This window comes from Ziziphus jujuba, chromosome 4 (assembly GCF_031755915.1).
Source record: "Ziziphus jujuba cultivar Dongzao chromosome 4, ASM3175591v1".
Lineage (NCBI taxonomy): Eukaryota > Viridiplantae > Streptophyta > Magnoliopsida > Rosales > Rhamnaceae > Ziziphus > Ziziphus jujuba.
In genome coordinates, this window is record NC_083382.1 from 25,747,498 (window position 1) to 25,769,467 (window position 21,970).

Genomic DNA, 21,970 nt, shown 5'->3' on the forward strand with positions numbered 1-21,970 from the left:
TACCGAAGGTCTACAGTCATCGTATTTTTTTCACTTTAAGCAGCCAAGGCAGTCAAGTTATTGATAATGGATCATTCATTGGTGCAGGTGACCTTTTAGACTTTTAACCTTCTAAGACCTGGGCATAAAAGATTTCTTTTCTGGTTTTCTATGAAGTTGAACTAGGTTTGTGTATGTTTTTATGCGATTGTGCAGGAGTCTTTTTGGCATTGTTTGCTAGGTCTATGCAGAGGGTGAAGAAACTTGATAAATTTGAGAAGATGATATGATCTTCCAATATTCAAGTGTATAAAAAAAATTATTTTTATTCCATTTCAAAAATGTAAACAATATAGTATAATATTTTACTTATAGATCCATTGTGGATATACCCATAATCTTTTATCCAACAAATATAATGTTTTACTTATAGATCCATAGTAGATATACCCATAATCTTTTGTCCAACAAATAAATTATTGAATTGAGAATGGCTTCATAACCAATTTTTTTTTCTGGGAAAATAAATGATTTGAGTTGAGAATGGCTTCATAACCAATTTTTTAGTGGGAAATCGCTTTTTAGTGCAAGAGAAGGAAGATGGCATTTTCACATCACTATGTATATTGACCCACATCGACACTAAAAACCATCCACTTATTTGACTTGTTCTTATTTTTTCTCTCCTTTTTCGTCAGTTCCTTTCTCTTTTTTCTTTAACAGATTGACAATAGAAATTGCTCGTTAGACATAAAGACCTAGTTCTAGATGTATTACCAGTAAACGCTGAAGAATCAAATTGACATTTAAGCAATAATTCAAGAGTAATCTAGTACGTACAATGACTAGAGAAAGGATACAGAGCATGAAGGCTTATGGTTTTTGATATAAAATGGCAGAATAAAAGAATGAAATACAAACTACATCTATATATTACTTGCTTTGGGGCCTTCGCCACTTGGGCGCTTCGCCTCTATTTTCATTTTTGAATTAGAAAGAACGGGGCCTTACTTATTCTGTTTAGGGGGGATGAAAGACAAAGGAAGGGATTAGGGGGCTTTATGATTGCAGAAAGAGTCCAATCATTCCAATTTTGGAAGGAAAGTTTTTGCATGGCCATGGGACGTTCCACCACGCTCCTACACCAATCAAAGATCAACTCTTCATTCTTCATCGCCCATCCTTGTACCAAACACACAGAAAATGTGCCTTAAAAGCGATGGAAGTTGGAGGGGTGAAAGGGTTACCAACAATTGCCAAATATGCAATTTGAGGCATATGATTATCTGACAGTTACCCTCACAAAGCTTGCGACTGCATTCAGCTCTAACATGCTCAAACAAATTTTTGTTTTGTTTAAAATATAACAGGATATGTAAGTAATTTTTTTTTTTGTTTTAAGGTTAAAATAGATATTGATGGGTAGAAAAAAAAAGATATTAAATGAGAGGCAAAAATCGTTAACCTCCTCCCTATGAGGGTATTGGGCCAAATTCCCCTTTATTTAGAGGGGAATTTGGCTCAATACCCTTATCAGGATGAGTTTAACGATTTTTATCCTTTTATTTGGTATCTTTTTTTTTTTCTACCTTTTCAATTTTTAATAATCTCAAAATACCCTTATATCCAAATTAAATATTTTTATTTTTTCATTTTTTTTTTGTTTTTTCTTTCATTTCTTCACCCGACTTTTCTCTTCTCCTTCATCACCCTTCCCCCAAAGCTGGCTCATCTTTTCTCATTCATCAAGCTTTCATCACTTAGTTACCCTTTTGCCAAATAGATCTCATTTCATCTCTAGGGTTGTCAAAATTCCATACAAAGAAAGTGATGGTTTGGAATTCGAAATTAGGGTATTGTGAAGAAGGAGGACGTGGATTTGTATACGAAGCTCAAGGGTGGTGCTGCATGGTGGAAACAGATGCCCAAGCTTGCTGTTTTGCTTGGCCTCTCTGATAAAATGCCTGGTCTGTTTGCTTCATTTTTCCTTTGACTTTTCGATTTGATTGGTTTCTTGGGTTTTTTCAAAACATTTGTGGGTGGTTTTTTTTTTTTTTTTCTGATTAATTTTGGGATAAGTTGGAATCGAAATTAGGGTTATGTTTTTTTTTTTTCTTTATGGATACTATAGGTATTTAATTATTTTCTTTGAAACTTCTATGCTAACTAACTGCAGATATTTCCTTTAATTTTATCCACGTATCAAATTGGTCTCCGTTATACTGGAGGTGTCCGTATGCTTTTAATGCTGTCACTAAAGTTTGGCATTATACCAATTGTGGTGCTAGTTGGTGTTCGAGATTTTGACATTGATGGGGAACTTTGGGTCAAATTGAGATTGATACCAACAGAGCCTTTTGTAGGAGCTGTTTCATGGGCTTTCGTTGCACTTCCAAAAATCAAATTCGTGTTGTCACCATCTTGCTTGTTCAATTTAATAGGTATGTCATAAATTCTGAGCCTTTTCTATGCCATATTTGATAGCACAACTGTCATAAAATACATTGTCTTAAGATACTGATTCGTATCTTAGGATAGTTGTTTTTACCTTGTTTTTACCTTGTTACTATCTATGTTAACTTATCACACGTACGTGTAAGCAAGACACACATAAAGAGCTGATTTTGATAATGGCTTCTTATAATTCCGCAGTTTAGGAATATGAACTTCTCTGGAAATGATTGTCTGATCGTGTATTTCCTAGTTTTTGTTATAGACCACCACAAATTTTCATTATCTAAACCCTGTAATCATATCATAAAATTTATGATAAATTTGTTTTTGTCTATAAGAATTAAGAAATAATATACATGTTGGTTTAATAACAAATGGGTTTTTTCATTTTCCTTTTGTCGCCTTAGTAACTGGCTTCTATGCTATACATGATAGAATTCTTACAATATGTTTATCAATCACGTTTTGGCTCAGAACTACTTTGCGGTATATTTTTGATATATTCGCTATGCTTGACTGCAATTCCGCTTTAATATGACAGGTGGATTTGTCAACATTAGGGAGGCTGTTGGCAAGGTTGAAGGTAAATATATATATATATATATATTTTTTTTTTTTTCTTTTTTGGTCTTTTTTCTTGTTTGTTTGACATTTTTGTTTTCAATCTGTCTGAAGATTGCCAGTGATTCATATGGTGGTTGCTGCATATTTTGTGTTACTTGGAATTTATTCATGAATTTTGGATTTTGAAATCAAAGGTGGAGTGATTATGGATGCATAACTATGTATTTGATGATTTAGTCTCGGATGATATTTTTTTCCCCAGAGGTTTCCTTTAGCTATTCCTGTGTTGTAAGGCTTTGACCATGCTTAAACCATATTTTCCATGAACAATGTAGCTTATGATCAATCAATTCATAATGTATTTCACTCTTGAGTAACTAACTTTAAAATGCATATTTGCTGCTCGCTTGTTTGAACATTGTAGAAGTGTCAACCGAATTGCAGAGTTATATAAAAGTTCATAGTAGATTAAGTTGAAATTGTTCCTTTTGAAAAAGAGCTTAAATTTCCATGATGTCACCTCTCTTGAGGATTTTAATTCCTTTTATTTCCTGGTAATTTTTCATGCATGGTGGAGGTCCAACGAGCAATTCCCATTCTAGCAAAAGCATATGGTGACAGCATGCACAAAATTTTGCATGTTGGCCCTGATACTTGTTCAGTGGTTTCTAAATTGCTCAAGGAGAAAGAAACCAAAGCCTGGGGTGTCCAACCATATGACATAGAGGATGCTGATAGAAATTGCAAAGCTCTTGTGAAGAAAGACATTGTGCGTGTTGCCGACATCAAGTTTCCACTTCCATATAGGCCAAAATCATTTTCTCTTGTAATTGTTTCAGATGCATTGGAATATTTGTCTCCTAGGTACCTTAACAAGACCCTCCCAGATTTGGCAAGGGTATCTATTGATGGGCTTATGATCTTTACAGGTGAAAAGAGCGTACAACTGTTAAATGGATTTTGTGAACGTACAAAGGCTTTACCCTGTATTGTTTTTGTTAATTGCATTTCTATGTGGTTATCTATTGCTGCTCTTTATGCTCCCTTTATTATGAGTCTCTAGTAACTGTTTTTGTTGCATTAATTGGCAATCTGTGCCTCCTGAACATAAGATATATGGATAATTGGCACATAAGTATCTTTTAGTGAAGACCACGAAAACCAAATTTTATATGAGATTATGATGTTATCTTCCAATCTTGGTGCATTTTTCTTAATCCCAAGTTTCACAATTATTAAATTAGACTGCTTTAAGATTTTTTCCTTAATGCCTTCCCACATGCCAATGAAAGCAAAAGGTGGTAGGATGTTTTTAAAATTTTCTTATAAATTATGTTGTAATATTATGAGATGCTTTAAACATTTAGTAAATTAAAAGAAGGTTCTCTGATATTCACATTTCTATTTGACAGCAAATTTCGATTTTCCTTGTTGTGTTTGAATGTACTGGATAGTGATAGTATTCTAATGATATCAGTTCTTTGAGAAAACTGCTCTTTTATGATGTTTAAACTTCAAAGTAATCAGAAAACTGCTATTTTATGATGTTCAAACTTCAAAGTAATCTTTGCTTGATACTTATGGTAGTAAAACTTCTATATTGGGATGAAAAATATATGGTTGTTTTCTAGTGACATCTTTTGAAATGTCCATTCAGACTCTCCCGGTCATCGGAAAGCTAAAGTTTCAGAATCCAAATATGGAAGGGTGGTAAGAATATCTGCGTTTGAAACTTATTTTGCATATGCTTTTCTTTCATTTCAAAAGTTGTTTAATTCATTGTGATAAGCTGTTACATTAACTACTAACACTTTGTTATTGATCATTTTCATGATAATCTTCCTTTGCTTGAGATGGTGAGATTGGATGGAGAGGTTTAGGAATCAAAGAAAATATAAGGAATTTAAAAAGCTTACCAACGGAAAAAAACAACCTTTTTTGCTTTAGGAATGAAAGGTTTTCATTTGAAAGGCTGGTTTATCTTAATATTTCAGCTCATATTGTTGTGCTGCAGATATTCTTTTGTCTCGTGGCTTCTTTAGTCTGAATATCATCTTATGAAAAATTTAATTTTCTAAATAACCGACACACTGACATTTTTATTTTATTTTTTTTCTTTTTGAAGGCTAAGATGAGGAGTTCATCCTGGTGGGTCGGGTATTTTGTTCAGACTAGCTTGGAGGAGAATGAAGCTACTATCAAGAAGTTTGAGCATGCAGCGACAAAGATGTCATATGTCTCAAAATGCCAAAATTTTCACCTTATGCCATTCCATTAACATTTTGAATTTTTTTTTAAAAATTTTTTTTATCAGTCTTGAAGCACTTGGAGGTGGTATTTTTGATAATTCATCTCAGACGATTTTTTCCGTAGGAGACTATCAATCTTTCCCCTCAGTTGTATTGTTCATAAGAATATGAATCGTATTATTTTATTTAAGTTATTATTTTGAAGTTAAAGCAAGAATGAGTGTGGTATGTGTTCAGAAGCGTCCTATATTGTTATCTGAGTACGCTGATTGTTATATAAACAGATACTTTTGTACTCTCAGTATTCACTTGGTTTCTCAAGTTGTGAAACAAATTTAATATTGCATCCATTCTTAATCTGAAAGGGGCGAGAGCATATAGAGACACTAGAAGGAAATAAAAATCAGCTGTTAAATTTTTGCTTTTTTTGGAAGGGACTATATCTTAAGTGAATGAAGAAGTGTTAATATATAGGTTAGAAGGTACTTGAAGAGGTAATGTTTCTGGAGAGGTAATTTAGGTTAGAAGGCACTTGAAGAGGTAATTTTTCTAAACCTGTGAGATTGCAGAGAGGGAAAAAAAAATAAAATTGCGAACCATACAAGAATGTATATATATTATACATGTTGGTAAGTACTCTTTTACTTATTTTGTTCTTTTCTATTATGGAACAAAAAAAATGAAAATGAAAATTAGTGTCTCTCAGTCGTTATATCTATATGATGCTTGCTTTTATCATCTTCATTCTTTAGCCTTTCCAAAACAAAATAATTTTAATTTGATACAAGGACTTTTGCTTAGTTGTGGCATGGAACAGAAATGGTTCTTTGTCCTCCAACATCTGCTTAATTAAGGTGAGACCTCTGTTCTTTGCCCTTTTTTTTTTTTTTTGGCATTACTAAGTTTCTATAAAGATCTAAACGAGCTCTGTTCCTTGTGTAGACAGTCATTCTCCTTCAAGCGTAACAAAATCCAATTGTCATTTGTTGTAGGGGCCAGTTGGAGATAATTTATTGGGCCTAGATGACAAGGGCAGGTTTGTCTATTAACGTACTTATGTTTCATAATTATCTGCTATATTTGATCCTACCCTTTGTTTGAACAAGCCACTTTTACCACCAGTGCAGCACAAAAAAGCTGATTCAACTATGCTGTATTTTGATTTACCTTTCTATCGTCTCGTAAGGTCCTATACCTCTATAATGGCCATGTGGCATATGGGACCATTAATATAGTGCCTATAGTACTAATACTATCTATCAGGAGATATCTTTTTAATTCATCATTAAAAAAAAAAAAAGGCACTTTTAACGCTTAAATAGACCCCATACGTATAACCATATGCCACTATGATATCAAATCTCAAAGCCCCAAACTTAATCATACTCGTAGATGAAAGATTAAAATTCCTAGGACCATTTGAACTTGTTTGAATGGTCTGCATTAAAATTTAGTTAGTTTTAGATTGGAGACTATTCCCAGCTTGAAAGCTTCTTCCAATCTCTTTTAGATTTGCATTTCCCCTTTTTATAAGCCATCTATCGTATTGTGTTGGTAAAATATCATTCTGTGTTCAGTATTTTGTAAGTTTCTTACTGTTACAAGGATGCTATTAATGCCCAATGGTAATTACCAATGCATTGTCGGTAACTGACATTTGTCCATCGTAGCAAAAGAATCACCACAGTTCTATCCGACAGCTTCGATAGTGTGTGTTTCCACCAAGAACATGCTAAATCTAGCTTTATTAATGATAACCGTTGACAAAATAAGAGAAAAAAAGGCATTAAGAAGTGAAAACATTTAAATAGTGTTTATCTGAAACCAAATAAGAGAGAAATATACCTTAAGAAGTGAAAACATTTAAAAAAAACATGAATACGGATGGTGCATCGGTAATTACCGATGCCGACGGTTTCATCGGTAATCAGCGAAGGCCCTTTGGTAATTACAGTTGACACATTTTTCAACTCCCACAAGTCCTTTAATGTGTGTTTCGTGCAACAACATGCAAAATATACGTTCATCAACGATTCTAAACAGCAAAATCCCCATAAGTTCGGAAAAAGTTCAAAAATTGCCAAAAAAATTTGATTACCATAGGGCCTTCGATAATTACCAATGAAACCATCGGTACTCAAATTGCCCTTGCTGGAAAAATTACCAAAGGTTTCATCAGTAATTACTAAATGCCCTTCGATAAGTACAGTTGACAATTTTTTGACTCATATAAGTCCCATAAAGTGTGTTTCGTGCAACAACATACAAAATATACATTCATCAATGATCCTAAACAGCAAAATCTCTATAAAGTTGGGAAAAAGTTCTAAAATTGCCCAAAAAATTTGATTACCGTAGGGCCTTCGGTAATTACCAATGAAACCATTGGTAATCAAATTGCTCTTGCTGGAAAAATTATCCAAGGTTTCATCGGTAATTACCGAATGGCCTTTGGTAATTACAGTTGACAAATTTTTTGACTCCTACAAGTCCCCTAATGTGTGTTTCATGCAACAACATGCAAAATATACATTCATCAATGATCCTAAACAGCAAAATCCCATAAAGTTCGGAAAAAATTCTAAAATTGCCAAAAAAATTTGATTACCATAGGGCCTTCAGTAATTCCCGATGAAACCATCGGTAATCAAATTGCCCTTGCTGGAAAAATTACCGGAGATTTCATCGGTAATTACCGAAGGCCCTTTGGTTATTACAGTTGACAATTTTTTGACTCTCATAAGTCCCCTAATGTGTGTTTCATGCAACAACATGCAAAATATACATTCATCAATGATCCTAAACACCAAAATCCCCATAAGTTCGGAAAAAGTTCTAAAATTGCTAAAAAAATTTAATTACTCTAGGGCCTTCGGTAATTACCGATGACACCATCGGTAATCAAATTGCTCTTGCTGGAAAAATTATCGAAGCTTTCATCAGTAATTACCGAAGGCCCTTCGGTAATTACAGTTGACAAATTTTTTGACTCCCACGAGTCCCTTAATGTGTGTTTCATGCAACAACATGCAAAATATACATTCATCAATGATCCTAAACAGTAAAATCTTCATAAAGTTCGAAAAAAGTTCTAAAATTGCCAAAAAAATTTGATTACCGTAGAGCCTTCAGTAATTACCGATGAAACTATTAGTAATTAAATTGCCCTTGCTGGAAAAATTATCGAAGGTTTCATCGGTAATTACCTAAAGCCCTTCAGCAATTACAGTTGACAATTTTTTTGACTCCCACAAGTCCCTTAATATGTGTTTTATGCAACACCATGCAAAATATACATTCATCAATGTTCCTAAACAGCAAAATTCCCATAAAATTCGGAAAAAGTTCTAAAATTGTCAAAAAAAGTTGATTACCGTAGGGCCTTCGGTAATTACCCATGAAACCATCAATAATCAAATTGCCCTTGCTGGAAAAATTATCGAAAGTTTCATCGGTAATTACCATAGGCCCTTCGGTAATTACAGTTGACAAATTTTTGACTCCCACAAGTCCCCTAATGTGTGTTTCATGCAACAATATGCAAAATATACATTCATCAATGATCTTAAACAGTAAAATCCCCATAAAGTTTAGAAAAAGTTTTAAAATTGCTAAAAAAATTTGATTACCGTCGGGCATTCGGTAGTTACATATGAAACCATTGGTAATCAAATTGTCTTTGCTGGAAACATATAGAAGTGAATGAATGAATTGACAAAATATAAAACCCAGTTCCCCAAGATTATGTTGTGACAATTAGATACAGTAGAATTGCAAAATCAAAGCGACTAACCAAAATCAAAACCAATTTCTTGTATTAACCAAACTTGAAGAATCACATTTTCATGATAACATGTGGGATTTGACTATCAACGCGAAATAGAATAGCAATGGACACAGCACTACAAGAAGAAGAAAAAAGAAAAAAATGAAATCAAGGAAAACGGAAAATAAAAATGTAGCATTGAATTGAAGAAAGAACACCCAGTGCACAATGTAAGGTTGAATTATTACATCACTGACAAAATCAAAAATTAAAGTAAACAAAATCTTGTACCAAAAAAAAAAAAAAAAAACAAAACAAAACAAAAAACAATTCCTAAAATTTGAAATTGAGAGCAATAAATAAAATGGTAGTCTAATTTCATACCAATTCTTTGGCACGCTTTGCACGGTGGCAGAGAGAGCGAAAGAGAAAAACAGATATGGCTCCGGTGAGAAGAATGCTGGTGGCCACTTGGATAGAAGAAGGTTCATCATTGGTGGCAAAAATAGGAGAATCACATTGAAAGAGTTCGACGGGACCTTCTTCCTGCGCATTAGTCTTCATAGAGGTGGTTGGTTCGGTGACTTGGGCTAGCCATGGCAGGGTTCTATGTCGAGGTTGGAGTGGAAAAGAGCAGAAAGTATTGGGTCTGTGGAGAAAACCGAGAGAGGACGAAACAGTGGGTAAGAGAAAGTGGTTGTGGGGATTAGAGGTGAGTGTGTTTTGGGATTGCAACATTTGAATGTTTTGGGAATACTAGTGTGGTGTGGTGAAAATAACGTGATGCTGGGAAAGTAAAATAAGAATACCCAAGTCATTTCTCATTGTTTTAAGGTAAAAATAGGTATTGAAGGGTAGAAAAAACAAGATAGCAAATAAAGGGGTATCATTCGTCAAGCTCATCCTTATGAGGGCATTGGGCCAAATTCCCTTTATTTAGATCCATGTTAGCCTAAGGGAGGCTTTTCGGTTTTAGAGGTCTGTGCAATGGCTACAGCATGGTTGGCTACGACGTCGTCTTTCTCGGAGGAGGAACTTACACAGTCACACTCAGTGAAATGGAGCGGGAAGGATTACATAGTCCGAGTTTGCGGGGATGACTCGGTGGGAGAGTTGAAACAGTGAATCTGCCCACTCACCAACAATATATCGTCCTCTCTTGCCCTACAGCCATGTATAATCACATTGTCACGATCCCAAACAGCCCAACAAATATAAAGAAAACGCTCTTTTTGCCAATTGGTATAAGATTGTAAACAAGACAACCAAAAATTAGCCAAAAAAAAAGAATTGTGTTTTCCTTAACTCCACAGCAAAATCCACTTTTGTCCACATACTCTTAGCATTCTTACACTTCAACAAAGCATGAAGAATAGTCTCATCCTACCCATTACACATAGTACAAATACCAGATTCCAAAACACTCTTTTTATGCCACAAGGTGGCACAAGGCAAAGCACGAACACAATCTCTCCAAATACAAATTTCAATTTTATCGTTGAGAGATCGAAAAAGCAAACAACAAGAACTTAATAAAAAAAGTCAAAATAAAAATAAAAAACAGGGTGCGTCTTTTTACACAACAAAAAATTCCTACTCATACTGCATTTCGATGTCAAATTACTTAAAAACTTTTTTATTTTAATACATTTTCTTTTACTTTATAAATTTTTCCCACAAATTAAAAAATATATATATATATATATATTAATAAATAAATGAAGGAAATAAAATGAAATTTTACTAAATGACATTTGATTTTAAAAATAAAATTATTAATAAATAATTTTTATATATTTTAAAATTTTTATCTCTTTTGTAATATTTCAAAAGATAAAACACTTTTTCAATTTTATTTTTATAATTTTTATTAAAAAATATTTTAAATATATTTTAAAATTATTTATTAATAAAAAATATTTGTTTTATTAAAGAATATATTAAATAGTATTTTTTATTTTTTTAATTCTATTTGAGTATTTACAGCTATATCAAAATTTTATTTTGATCTTTCTTGATAGCATAATTTTAGTTGAAAAATTAATTAGTAATTAACAACGTAGCAGAAAATGTGGACACTTCCCGTAGTTAAATATTTCTATTTGTGTAACAAATCAGCATGTTCAAGAAATAATTTTTAAAAAAAAAATTAAGAAACTAAGTGCCAGTAACAAAATAATTTCAAAACTTATGATGATATTCTACCTGATATAATTGTTATTCCCGGAGCTACTAGCCCCATGTTTATGTAATTAGGCCTTACGAAGATTATGGTCATTTAAGTATTTTAGAAGTATATGAATGGGGGGAATTGGTAGGTTGGATCATGGATGAAAATGTCGACGATATTATTGGAAAATTGCCATCTCCAGCATCGAAGGTGGCGGGAAAGAAATTTTTTTCCTGATGTCATGGATATAGTCGCGGCTGGCTAAGGTGAAGAAGATGATGAGAAACCTTAATGGGATGGATTTGATACTTGGGCAGTTGAGTTAGGCCCGTTTTGGATTCATCTCATTTGAAATGGATAACCTGCTGGACTCACCTAAACTAAACGAATGGTTAGTTTCTCGAAATAAAAGTTTTATTTTTTATTTTTGGATAAAAAATAAAGCTTTCATAAATAAATATAATTGTATAAACATAGACAAAATATTTCCATGAAAATTAATAATAAATTTTGAAAAAAATAATAATGCTAAAAAAGTTATTTACTTAAGTAATAATCACTTTATCTTTATAGATGTGTTTGACAATTTTAGCTATAAATGGTCAACTAATGTTATAAATAATTTAAGCAGTGATAATAATTTCTCTTTATTAAAAATAATTTAAACGCTTTTAGTTAAAAATATTAATGGTAACAAGAACATGAACAACAATATTAATATATATATATATATAGTATTATATAAATAATGAATCTTACAAAAATAAATTAACGAACAAATTTAATAATTTGACATTTAATAAACTTTTCAACTTCTTGTATCTGAAAATTTTTAAATAATTGTTTTGAATAGTAAATATGATAGTTAATTTTTTTTTAAAAATTTCTTTCAATTATACTAATAATTGATATGACAATAATATATTCATCTTATATATTATAGATTTATTATTTGCTTGCTATTTTAGAAAGGTTTTTTTTTTTTTTTTTTTTTTTTTTGGCTCTGAAAAACGGTTTTATAAAACCAAAAACCCAGAAACAAAGTTCAATAGAAGGAGTTGGCAGTAAAGCCACTCTCCTAGGTTACAAAAACTGAAAAAACAGAAGGAAAATCACTAATAGAAAGGTAGCCAGTGATGTCATATTTTTGACACCATCTACAGACAAAATGTGCTAAGAAATTATTCTCCCTAAGGGACCAATCAAAACAGACAGTCTGCTACTTCTTTTCCAGATACCAAATTTCCTTGAAAGTTCCTTCAGCTGCCCAGTGCTAAGCTTGAGAATTTGGATTGTTAATTTTGTCAATCACGTTCCACCCATATGAGATACAGTTTACTTTGGACCAACCTTCCTTGAAAACTAATTTTAGAGCCGGTAGGACGCCAAATACTTTTGCCACCTCTGGAATATCTGATTCAAAATGAATTGCTTTAATTTTTTGCACTTCACCAAGACGGTTTCTGGTCACAGATCCTATTGTACTCTTTCCATCTTTTATTGCAGTATCAGTGTTGATTTTTATACACTGAGAAGGGGGCTTTTTCCATGAAGAACGCTTGCTATAGAGGGGAGCAGCTACTTTCTGACTGGTCTTGGAGAAGACAGCTCTTTCTTCTTTAAATCTGTTATTTAGCCACACCATGGTACAGTCCAAAGAGAACTTAAAGTTGTCATAACTGGTATTGTTTCTGATTTTCCAGATTTTGTCCAAAGTAAACACAGCATAGAGAAAGCAGTCTTCCTTGTCAGTTGAGTGGACTGGAAGCACTGCTACCGGATTTGCAATCCCCATCAGTTTCCTTTCAAAATGTTGATCCTCAAAAGGTTCCCATTTAATGCTCCATGGCAGAGCAAACCAAATGGCTTTAGCCACCTGGCAATGGAAAAATAAGTGGCATTCTGTTTCTAAGCAACCACATCCATGCACAGTCCTTCTCACTAATTTCCATGTTTCGAGATACAAGATTTGAAACAGTTGCCAGACCGTGGTTTGCTAATTTCCATAAGAAAAACTTCAATCTTTCATGAATCTTGGAATTCCACACTTGCTTACATCAATGAGAGCCAAAGAAATTATTCCAATATTCTAACTTGAATGCTATTTTAGAAATTTGATCATCATAAATGATGCATTATTAATAGATTAACATTTTTTAATGGTTTGAATGAAAATTGTTAAATTTTTAATAAAATATAAAATGTTTCTAAAATTCTATTGGAATTTCTTTCGATATCAATATTTTCATTGATATTTTTGTAAAATTGGATGCTTGACATTTTTATCAATATCGACATCTTTATCAATATCGACATTTTATTCTTGAACGTATCTCTTATTTAGGGGCTCAAATCTTTGACATATTAGGTCAAAAAACCCAAAATTATATTGAAAATTTGGATCCAACCTATAAAGCAATTGAACTAAACCCAACACAATCCGCAATTGCCTAATAATTTCAAAAGATTGTGGAATGAAAAAGAGAAATGTTTATGTAAGAGCTAATAGTGTCATGTTGCATCATCCAATTCTTGTTAGAATAGGGATGACAATTTACCTTATATTTCTTGATCTTCATGGAAATCTGCCTTTAACAGGTTAGAGACTGAATAAAACCTCATATACGGATCGGGTTCAGGGCGGAGACAAGAATTATATTCTCCCCCCATTCCGGCCCATTTATATATATATATATATATTATTAGTAAAATATATTTTATATTTATATTTTATATATTTTTATATTTAAATATAATTATATTAATAATTGTGAATAAACTCTATGAATGTATAACAAAGTTTTAGAAATACTTATATTTTTTGTTAAAAATATTCTTATCAATTTTTACTTTTTTTTTTTATAATGGGGAAATGGGGAATTGCAGTTTCACCCATATTAAAAAAAACTGAGTTATAGGGCAGATATAAGAGCAGTTTTAATCTCCATGTGTGTGTGTGAAAAATTCGCACTAGATCAACTTCACTTTATAGGATATAGAATTTTAAATCAAAGGTGGGTCATGATAATGTCCGTACAAATAATTATGTGCAGTTGCACGCAGTACAAAGACTAAACCGGACATCTGCTCATCAAAGAATCTTTAATTAAAACAACCACAAAATTTTTTCAATTTTCTTTTTGTTTTGGAGTGCGCAGTAGACATAGAGCTGGGGCCCGAAATAATTCAACTGCCTTTCTTGTTTTGTTCTCTTTTGCACCCTCAGAACTTCGGATGCATGTGCACCATCGCTCACATGCTTCGATGCATGTATAGAAGAATTTTGCCATTTAGAAGACCATATTGAATCTTTTGATGCGATTAGAAGTACTTGTATATCTTAGCCTTTTAGTTAGCTGTATTTAAATGTTAGCATGTCCTTCCAATCAGCGAACCTTTTTATACTTAAAAAATGAAAGGCAGCATGTAATTAAAGGTTTCCAAGATTTAATCAGAAGGAACTTTTATGGGTTTATTGGAATTCATTGGGTACTCAGCATCCATTTCCAACATTTAAAATAATTCACGATTAATGGATGAAGATTTATGGACCATCTTATATACTTTTAATCATTGTGCTTTTATACCTCCGACAGTTGGATCCATTGTCTTTTAAAAATCACATGGAAGGAATTTCATTTTCTCCTGCAATCCCTCAAATTCAACAACCTAGATGAACAAGGAAAAAAGAAGCAGAGATCCTCTGGCAGCATCAAACAAATAATTGTACGTGTCAAATTGTGAGAGGATATATTATACATAAAAGTGATCAGCAACAAATAATTTTACTTTACTTTTGCAAACATGAGTAGCAAATAAGTCAACAAAAGTTCAATCACCGTATGTACTTCAACGTGATAACATATACTTTTAATTAACGAAAGTTCTATTTCAGTTCAAAAGAGGAATGTGAATGTGGTATCTAGGTATAATGTGGTTTAGTTTTATTATTATTATTATTATTATTATTATTATTACTACTACTACTATTACTACTATTATTATTTTTTCTATTTAAATTGTGTCTAATTTTCTTATCTCATGTGTTAGTTGATCATAATTATTATTTGTTAGACATTTTAAATACTTACAAATTTTTAAAGAAAAACAAAATTATAAATCAAAAACAATTTGAAATTGTGTTCAATTTGGTGTTCATGTTTTTATTTTTCCTTCTTAATTTTATAGTTTGCTTTTATAGTCTAAAAAACTTTAACCAATACTTGAAATAAACAAATTACAAACATTTATATTAAAAAAAAAAAAAAAACCAGCCACATTAACGAACCTCACATAGATTTATCATTCAAAATTTTTGCTATCTAAGCTAAAGAAACCGTCACATTTTTAATGAAGTCCTTCAACTTATTGTATATTCATGACTAAATGGCCATAAAAAGATTATAATAATAATGCAAGGTTCTGACCTCCATCTCTGTATTAATATTTTTTAGCAAAAAAGGATGTTAATTTAAGGAAAAAAAATGTTTAAAAAAACGTTTTCTTTCCAAATCAGTCATGCTCATGCTTGCTCGGCCTTTGAAAAAGATGTATGCTTCCTTTTTGGATCTCAACTTTGACTTTTGTTAATTTGTCCATGGGCCCATCTTAATTATCATACCCTGGCCCTCAACTCATATTTCAAGCCCGATAGGAGGATTCACTGTTGAATCATTGAAATTCTTTCATACTCATGAACGGATCATTATAAAAAGGTCTTAATTTAATTTACGTATGCAATCAAACCCGAGAATCAAACATGAATTTCTTTATTTCTATCAGAATATATAGATATATATATATATATATATATATTTTGAATCCTTTATTGTTTAGATGTGTTGGAACAATGTCGGAAAAATTCCAACAATCTGTTGTCTTATAAATTTGCGGGCATACCATTTCAAACCTGTAACAGTTCAAAGAAATAAAAAAAAATATGCACCAAATTAATCAAACTACTCAGACGATTGTATTAATTATTGGAAAACAAAAATAATCTTAAAAGGTCCGATTGCCTTAATGAATAAAAAAAAATTTAAAATAAAATTTCAACTAAAAACAACTAAGAACAATAAATTAAAGGAAGTAAATTCTAAAGAGAATAAACTAAATAATCTATATTCTTGTAGCTGTTTGTGGATGTGTCTAGAGGTCTGCTCAAAGCCAATGGAGCTTCAAATTATATAAGAGAAAATAGCCAAATACTTCATGCTCTTTCGATGTGAGACTTTTTGCCAAAACTCCAATTTTAAAATTTCAATTTATACATATAACAATTACATGACCATTTAATCTCCAATCAATGTGGGACTTAATTAATCTCTTAAAAATAATACTCCAATAAAGTGGAAATATTAATTTGGAAAATTAATATTTTGGCCCAAACATTGCCCCCTTGCTTTGAAGTTTTGTAGTGGAATGGAAAAATTTCAAAGCAAATATTAATGTATTGTTTCTTGTCATCACAATTACAATGGAGTAATAGGTTGAATTCCATTACGTCTGACGGCAAAAAACCATGCAAGATGAATATTTATTTTTCCATCCAAAAGCTGATGCAAGAATTGATGCTACACAAGGAAACCAATTGAAGATAAAGATCCTCACGGCTTCACAAGGCAATGAAGCTACATTTAAAGCATGCCCAAACTTCAACCCACTACTAGAATCGAGCTGATACACGACACAAGTACTGCATCGCACTAAATAAACAGCAACGCATTTGACGGAGTCGCCAAATATCCTGTCGCGAAATATATAAGATAACAAGCGACGTATCATAACAGTCGCCCATTCATAATTTTTAGCGACGCAAATTTAATTTTTAGCGATGCATACAATAATGTACTTATAGCGATGCATAAAGTAGTTACGCTTTAGAATATTGTCGCTAAAAATTTTTAGCGACATTACCGTAATACGTCGCTAAATATTTGTGTCGCTACAAATTCATTCTGAATAGCGACTCATTCATTTTTAGCGACACATTTTTTTATCGCCTATTTAGCGACGCATTATGCTTTAGCGACGAATTATATGAGTCTCTTTTTTAGTGATCCATATATTTTTAGCGACTATTTTTTAGTGTCTCCAAATTAGCGACTCATGAATTTTTAGCGACACATTTTTTGTCGCCTATTTAGCGATGCATTATGCTTTAGCGACGAATTATATGAGTCTCGTTTTTAGCGATCCATATATTTTTAGCGACTATTTTTTAGTGTCTCCAAATTAGCGACTCATGAATTTTTAGCGACACATTTTTTGTCGCCTATTTAGCGACGCATTATGTTTTAGCGACGAATTGTGTGGGTCTCTTTTTTAGCTATCCATATATTTTTAGCGACTATTTTTTAGTGTCTCCAAATTAGCGACTCATGAATTTTTAGTGACACATTTTTTGTCGCCTATTTAGCGACGCATTATGTTTTAGCGACGAATTGTGTGGGTCTCTTTTTTAGCGATCCATATATTTTTAGCGACTATTTTTAGTGTCTCCAAATTAGCGACCGCTCGTGTTTTAGCGACAAATTATAAGAGTCGCATATTTATGAATTTTTAGCGACGCATTTACCCATTTAGCGACATATGCAGCAATTATCTTAAAGCGACACATTGATTTAGCGACTCTTTATGGAAAAGTCGTTAAAAATTAGTTAGCGACTTTTTTGTTTAGGGTCGCTATATATTTATGTTGCTAAAATTGGAAAAACACTTTAAGTGACATTTTGTGTAGAGTCGTGAAATTTATGAGTCGCTAAATTGATCTTATTATATGTCGTTATATATTTTAGGTGACTTTTAGTTATCTTAATGAGTTGCCATTTCTTTTATTTTTTTTAGATTTATATTTTTTAATTTTTAAAAATTTGTTAAAATATAAAAGTAATTATAATACCAAAAAACCCAAACTAGCTTCGTCCAAAATAATTAGAATATAAAAATTTAAAATAAATACTTGTTCATAACAAACAATAATCAATATAATTAAATATCATCTCATTGACATATTTTTACATATGCATACTCATTGAGATGGAAGTTGATGTCCTCGTGTTGATGATATTACACCCTCATACTGCATATGGAAAAATAAACAAATTTATTAACACTGACGTAAAATAAATTAATAAAAACTTAATCATTAATAAATTAATTTGTAATTTGGTAAATGAAAATTTAATGAATATTTACCTTCTTAAGGTTTGGCGTGGCACATTTCTCCTAATTAAAGTGGAAAACACATAAGAAAAAAACACATAATGAATAAATAAATATTACTTAAAACATAAGTTAATAAATATACGTACCAGTTTATTTAGAAGATATTGTTTATCCATATCCCCTCACAGTCATTACGAACATAGCCACTCTCACATTCATCCTCATGATCATTTTCAACAACACTTGACAACTGTATGGCAAATGGATTGTTTCAACAACACTTGACAATTGTATGGCAAATGGATTGTGAGCCATTGTAGTATCGCCAAGAACATCTTCTTCAACCAATTCTTCTTCAACAAAAGTACAATGTCGTGGAGGAGTTAAAACAATAAACCATCTCGAATCAAGTTGATCTTCAACATAAAATATTTGTTGAACTTGTGAAGCCATGATGAATGGGTCAGATTTATATCCAATTTTACTAAAGTTAACACATGTAAACCCCATCTCATCAACTTTCACACCACTGCTGTCAACCCAATCATACTTGAACACTGGAATTCAAAACATAGTGTAATCGACGTCCCAAATCTCTCTTATGATCCCATAATATGCCATCTCAGCTAAAATTGAGTTATTATCCTTAGCATTAGCAAAATGCTCACTTTTGGCAATAACTTTGACACCACTATTCTGGGTGACCCTCTTATTATCCATATTTATAGTGTTGAATCTAACCCCTCTAATGACATATCCTTCATGTTTCGTTACCACCCATTGCGGACCATGGGCTAACCATCATAATGTTTCAGAAACTGTGTGATTAGGTTGACTTCGCTCTTGTGCAATCTAGTCAATTGAAAAAAATATGAAAAATTAAAGCTAAAACAATAATATTATATATTGAATATTTAACTTTCCCATACCTTATCACGTAACCAGTACATAAATGTACGTTTGTGTTCATCTTGAAACCATTTTGCTTTTTTTCCTCGATTTTTTTTGCTTGACTTCAAGACTTCAAAATGAATACTAAAACAAATAAAAGTTGTTGTAATTAATAAAAATATCCAACATATCAACTTATTGATGCATATTCATATATTCAAAATATCAACTAAATTATACATGTTGATATATATATTAAAAATATCAACTAATTTATACATTAACATGTATATACGCACCTGACATACGGTTCCACTTTTGATGTATTCGAAAGTACACATCTATGGACTTGCTCCCAAAGTTGTTGATCAATTGATTGATTTTTTCCACCTTTAATGGGGGCGCCAACATCATCCTTATCATTTAACTTTTGATATCTACCAATTGGGTTTCCTACTGCATCTAATCCTCTCTGAAATTCACTATAAAACTCAATCACTTCTTCACATATGTAACCCTCGGCAATACAACCTTCTAGCTGATTTTTGTTTCGAACATAACTTTTCAATACTTTCATGTACCTCTCAAAAGGGTACATACACCTGAAATGTATTGGTCCACACAATCTTACCTCTCAAACCAAATGTACAGTTAGATGAACCATTATATCAAAAAACGATGGTGGAAAGAATTTCTCTAAAAGGCACAAAGTTAAGGAAAGAATTTCTCTAAAAGGCACAAAGTTATAACAAGATCATTTTGAATATTTTCCAATTCAGCAACAATGATAGACTTCTTGCAAATTGCATTGAAGAAAAAACAAAGTCTTGCCATTGCATGTCTCACATGTTTAGGAAGGATTGCAGGAATTGCAAGAGGCAAGAGTTGTTGCATCAATGTATGACAATCATGAGATTTCAATCCTACCATCTTTAAGTCCTCCATTGAAACAAGATTCCTAAAGTTTGAAGATCGAATAACCATCTGGAACCTTTAAGTGCGCTAAACACTTACAAAACAATTTCTTCTCATGCTTTGATAATGTATAGCAGGCCGGTGGTAGGAAAGTTTGATTTCCTTGAGGCTTAGGGGCCAAGTCTTTCCGCAAACCCATTTCTTGTAAATCTAAGCGAGCATTAACTCCGTTCTTCGTCTTACCAGGAATATTAAGCAATGTACCATATATGCTCTCACAAACATTTTTCTCAATATGCATGACATCTAAATTATGTCGCACATGGAGAAATTTCCAATATTCCAATTCAAAAAAAATGGACTTCCTCTTCCAACATTCTTCAGAATCAACAGTCCTTTTCCTTTTGTATGAGTTATCAAATCTCATTGCATTAAGCTTATCTAAGATTTCTTCTCTAGTCAACAGTTTTGGAGGCACTCCAAATTCTTGAAATCCATTGAAAGCCTTCTTTTGCCTTCGATAGTGATGAATTGGAGGAAGAAATCTTCTATGCCTGGTAAAACTTATTTTTTTTCCATGCTTTAGCCTTGTAGCAAAAGTATTTTCACTGCAAATTGGACAAGGATAATATTCCTTCACCGCATGACCGGACAAGTTACCATAAGCTGGGAAATCATTTATTGTCCATAGCAACACTGCCTTCAAAGTGAATTTCTCTTGACGGTAAGCATCGAAGACCATAACACCCTCATTCCACAACCGCTGCAGGTCTTCAACTAACGGCTCCATGTATACATCAATTTGATTTCCAGGTTGCTTCGGTCCAGAAATTAAAAGACTTAACATCATAAATTTCCGCTTCATACACAACCAAGGAGGAAGATTATACACAGCCGTCCATAAGCCAACAACTATACCTACTACTCAACATATTATGTGAAATAACTCCATCGGCCGCGGTCCCAAATCTCAAATTCCTATCTTCGGATGCAAAGTTTGGCCATAAACGATCAACCAACTTCCAAGAAGGAGAATTCGTAGGGTGTTGCATTTCCCCTGTCTTAACCTTTCTCCCATTGGCATGTCATATCAAATTCTTAGCCGTTTCAACACTACGAAACATTCGTTTAAAACGCAGAATAATAAAAAAGTACCATAAAACTTTATTTGGAATATTGCTAGCAACTCCATTCTTATCAATTTCCATCTAGCAGATCCACATTTAGGACATTCATTAAGGTCCACATATTCCTTCCTAAACAGAATACAACTTTTAGGACATGCATGAATCTTGATGTACTCCATTCCCAAAGCACTCAAAGTCTTCTTAACATTGTACATGGAGTTGGCAACACATTGTCATTTGACAACATCTCGGATAACAATTGCAATAGTACATCAAAGCTCTTATCAGAATATCCATATCTTACCTTTAAGTTGTACAATTTAACCAAGGCCGACAACTTGGTAAATTTGGTACAACCTAGATACAAAGGTTTCTCTGCATCCTCAAATAAGGTAGCAAATTCATTAGAATCATTATCAAAAGTTTCTAATGTAGCATGGGTCATGTCTAAGCTATTGAAAGCCACGTCTTCCTTACTACTACTATCATTTTCATTATATTCTACATTAATATTCCTAAAATGAGAAGATGGTTCAATACCATCAGCACATGACTCATCATGCCAAATCCATTGCCGATAGTTGACATCAAACCCATTCTAATATATATGGCCTTTAATATCCCTAATAGTATGGATTTTCATATTCTCACATTGCATGCAAGGACATCGTATGGCATTACAATCATT

General features: G+C 32.4%; 1 protein-coding gene across 1 annotated transcript; it reads left to right on the plus strand.

The window, feature by feature from the left end:
• The first annotated feature begins 3,565 nt into the window (after positions 1 to 3,565).
• Positions 3,566 to 4,060, plus strand: LOC125418300 (probable pectin methylesterase CGR2). The gene has a single exon (XM_048472433.2). It carries the CDS (start codon positions 3,566 to 3,568, stop codon positions 4,058 to 4,060), a length of 495 nt encoding a protein of 164 aa, XP_048328390.2.
• Positions 4,061 to 21,970: the final 17,910 nt, after the last annotated feature.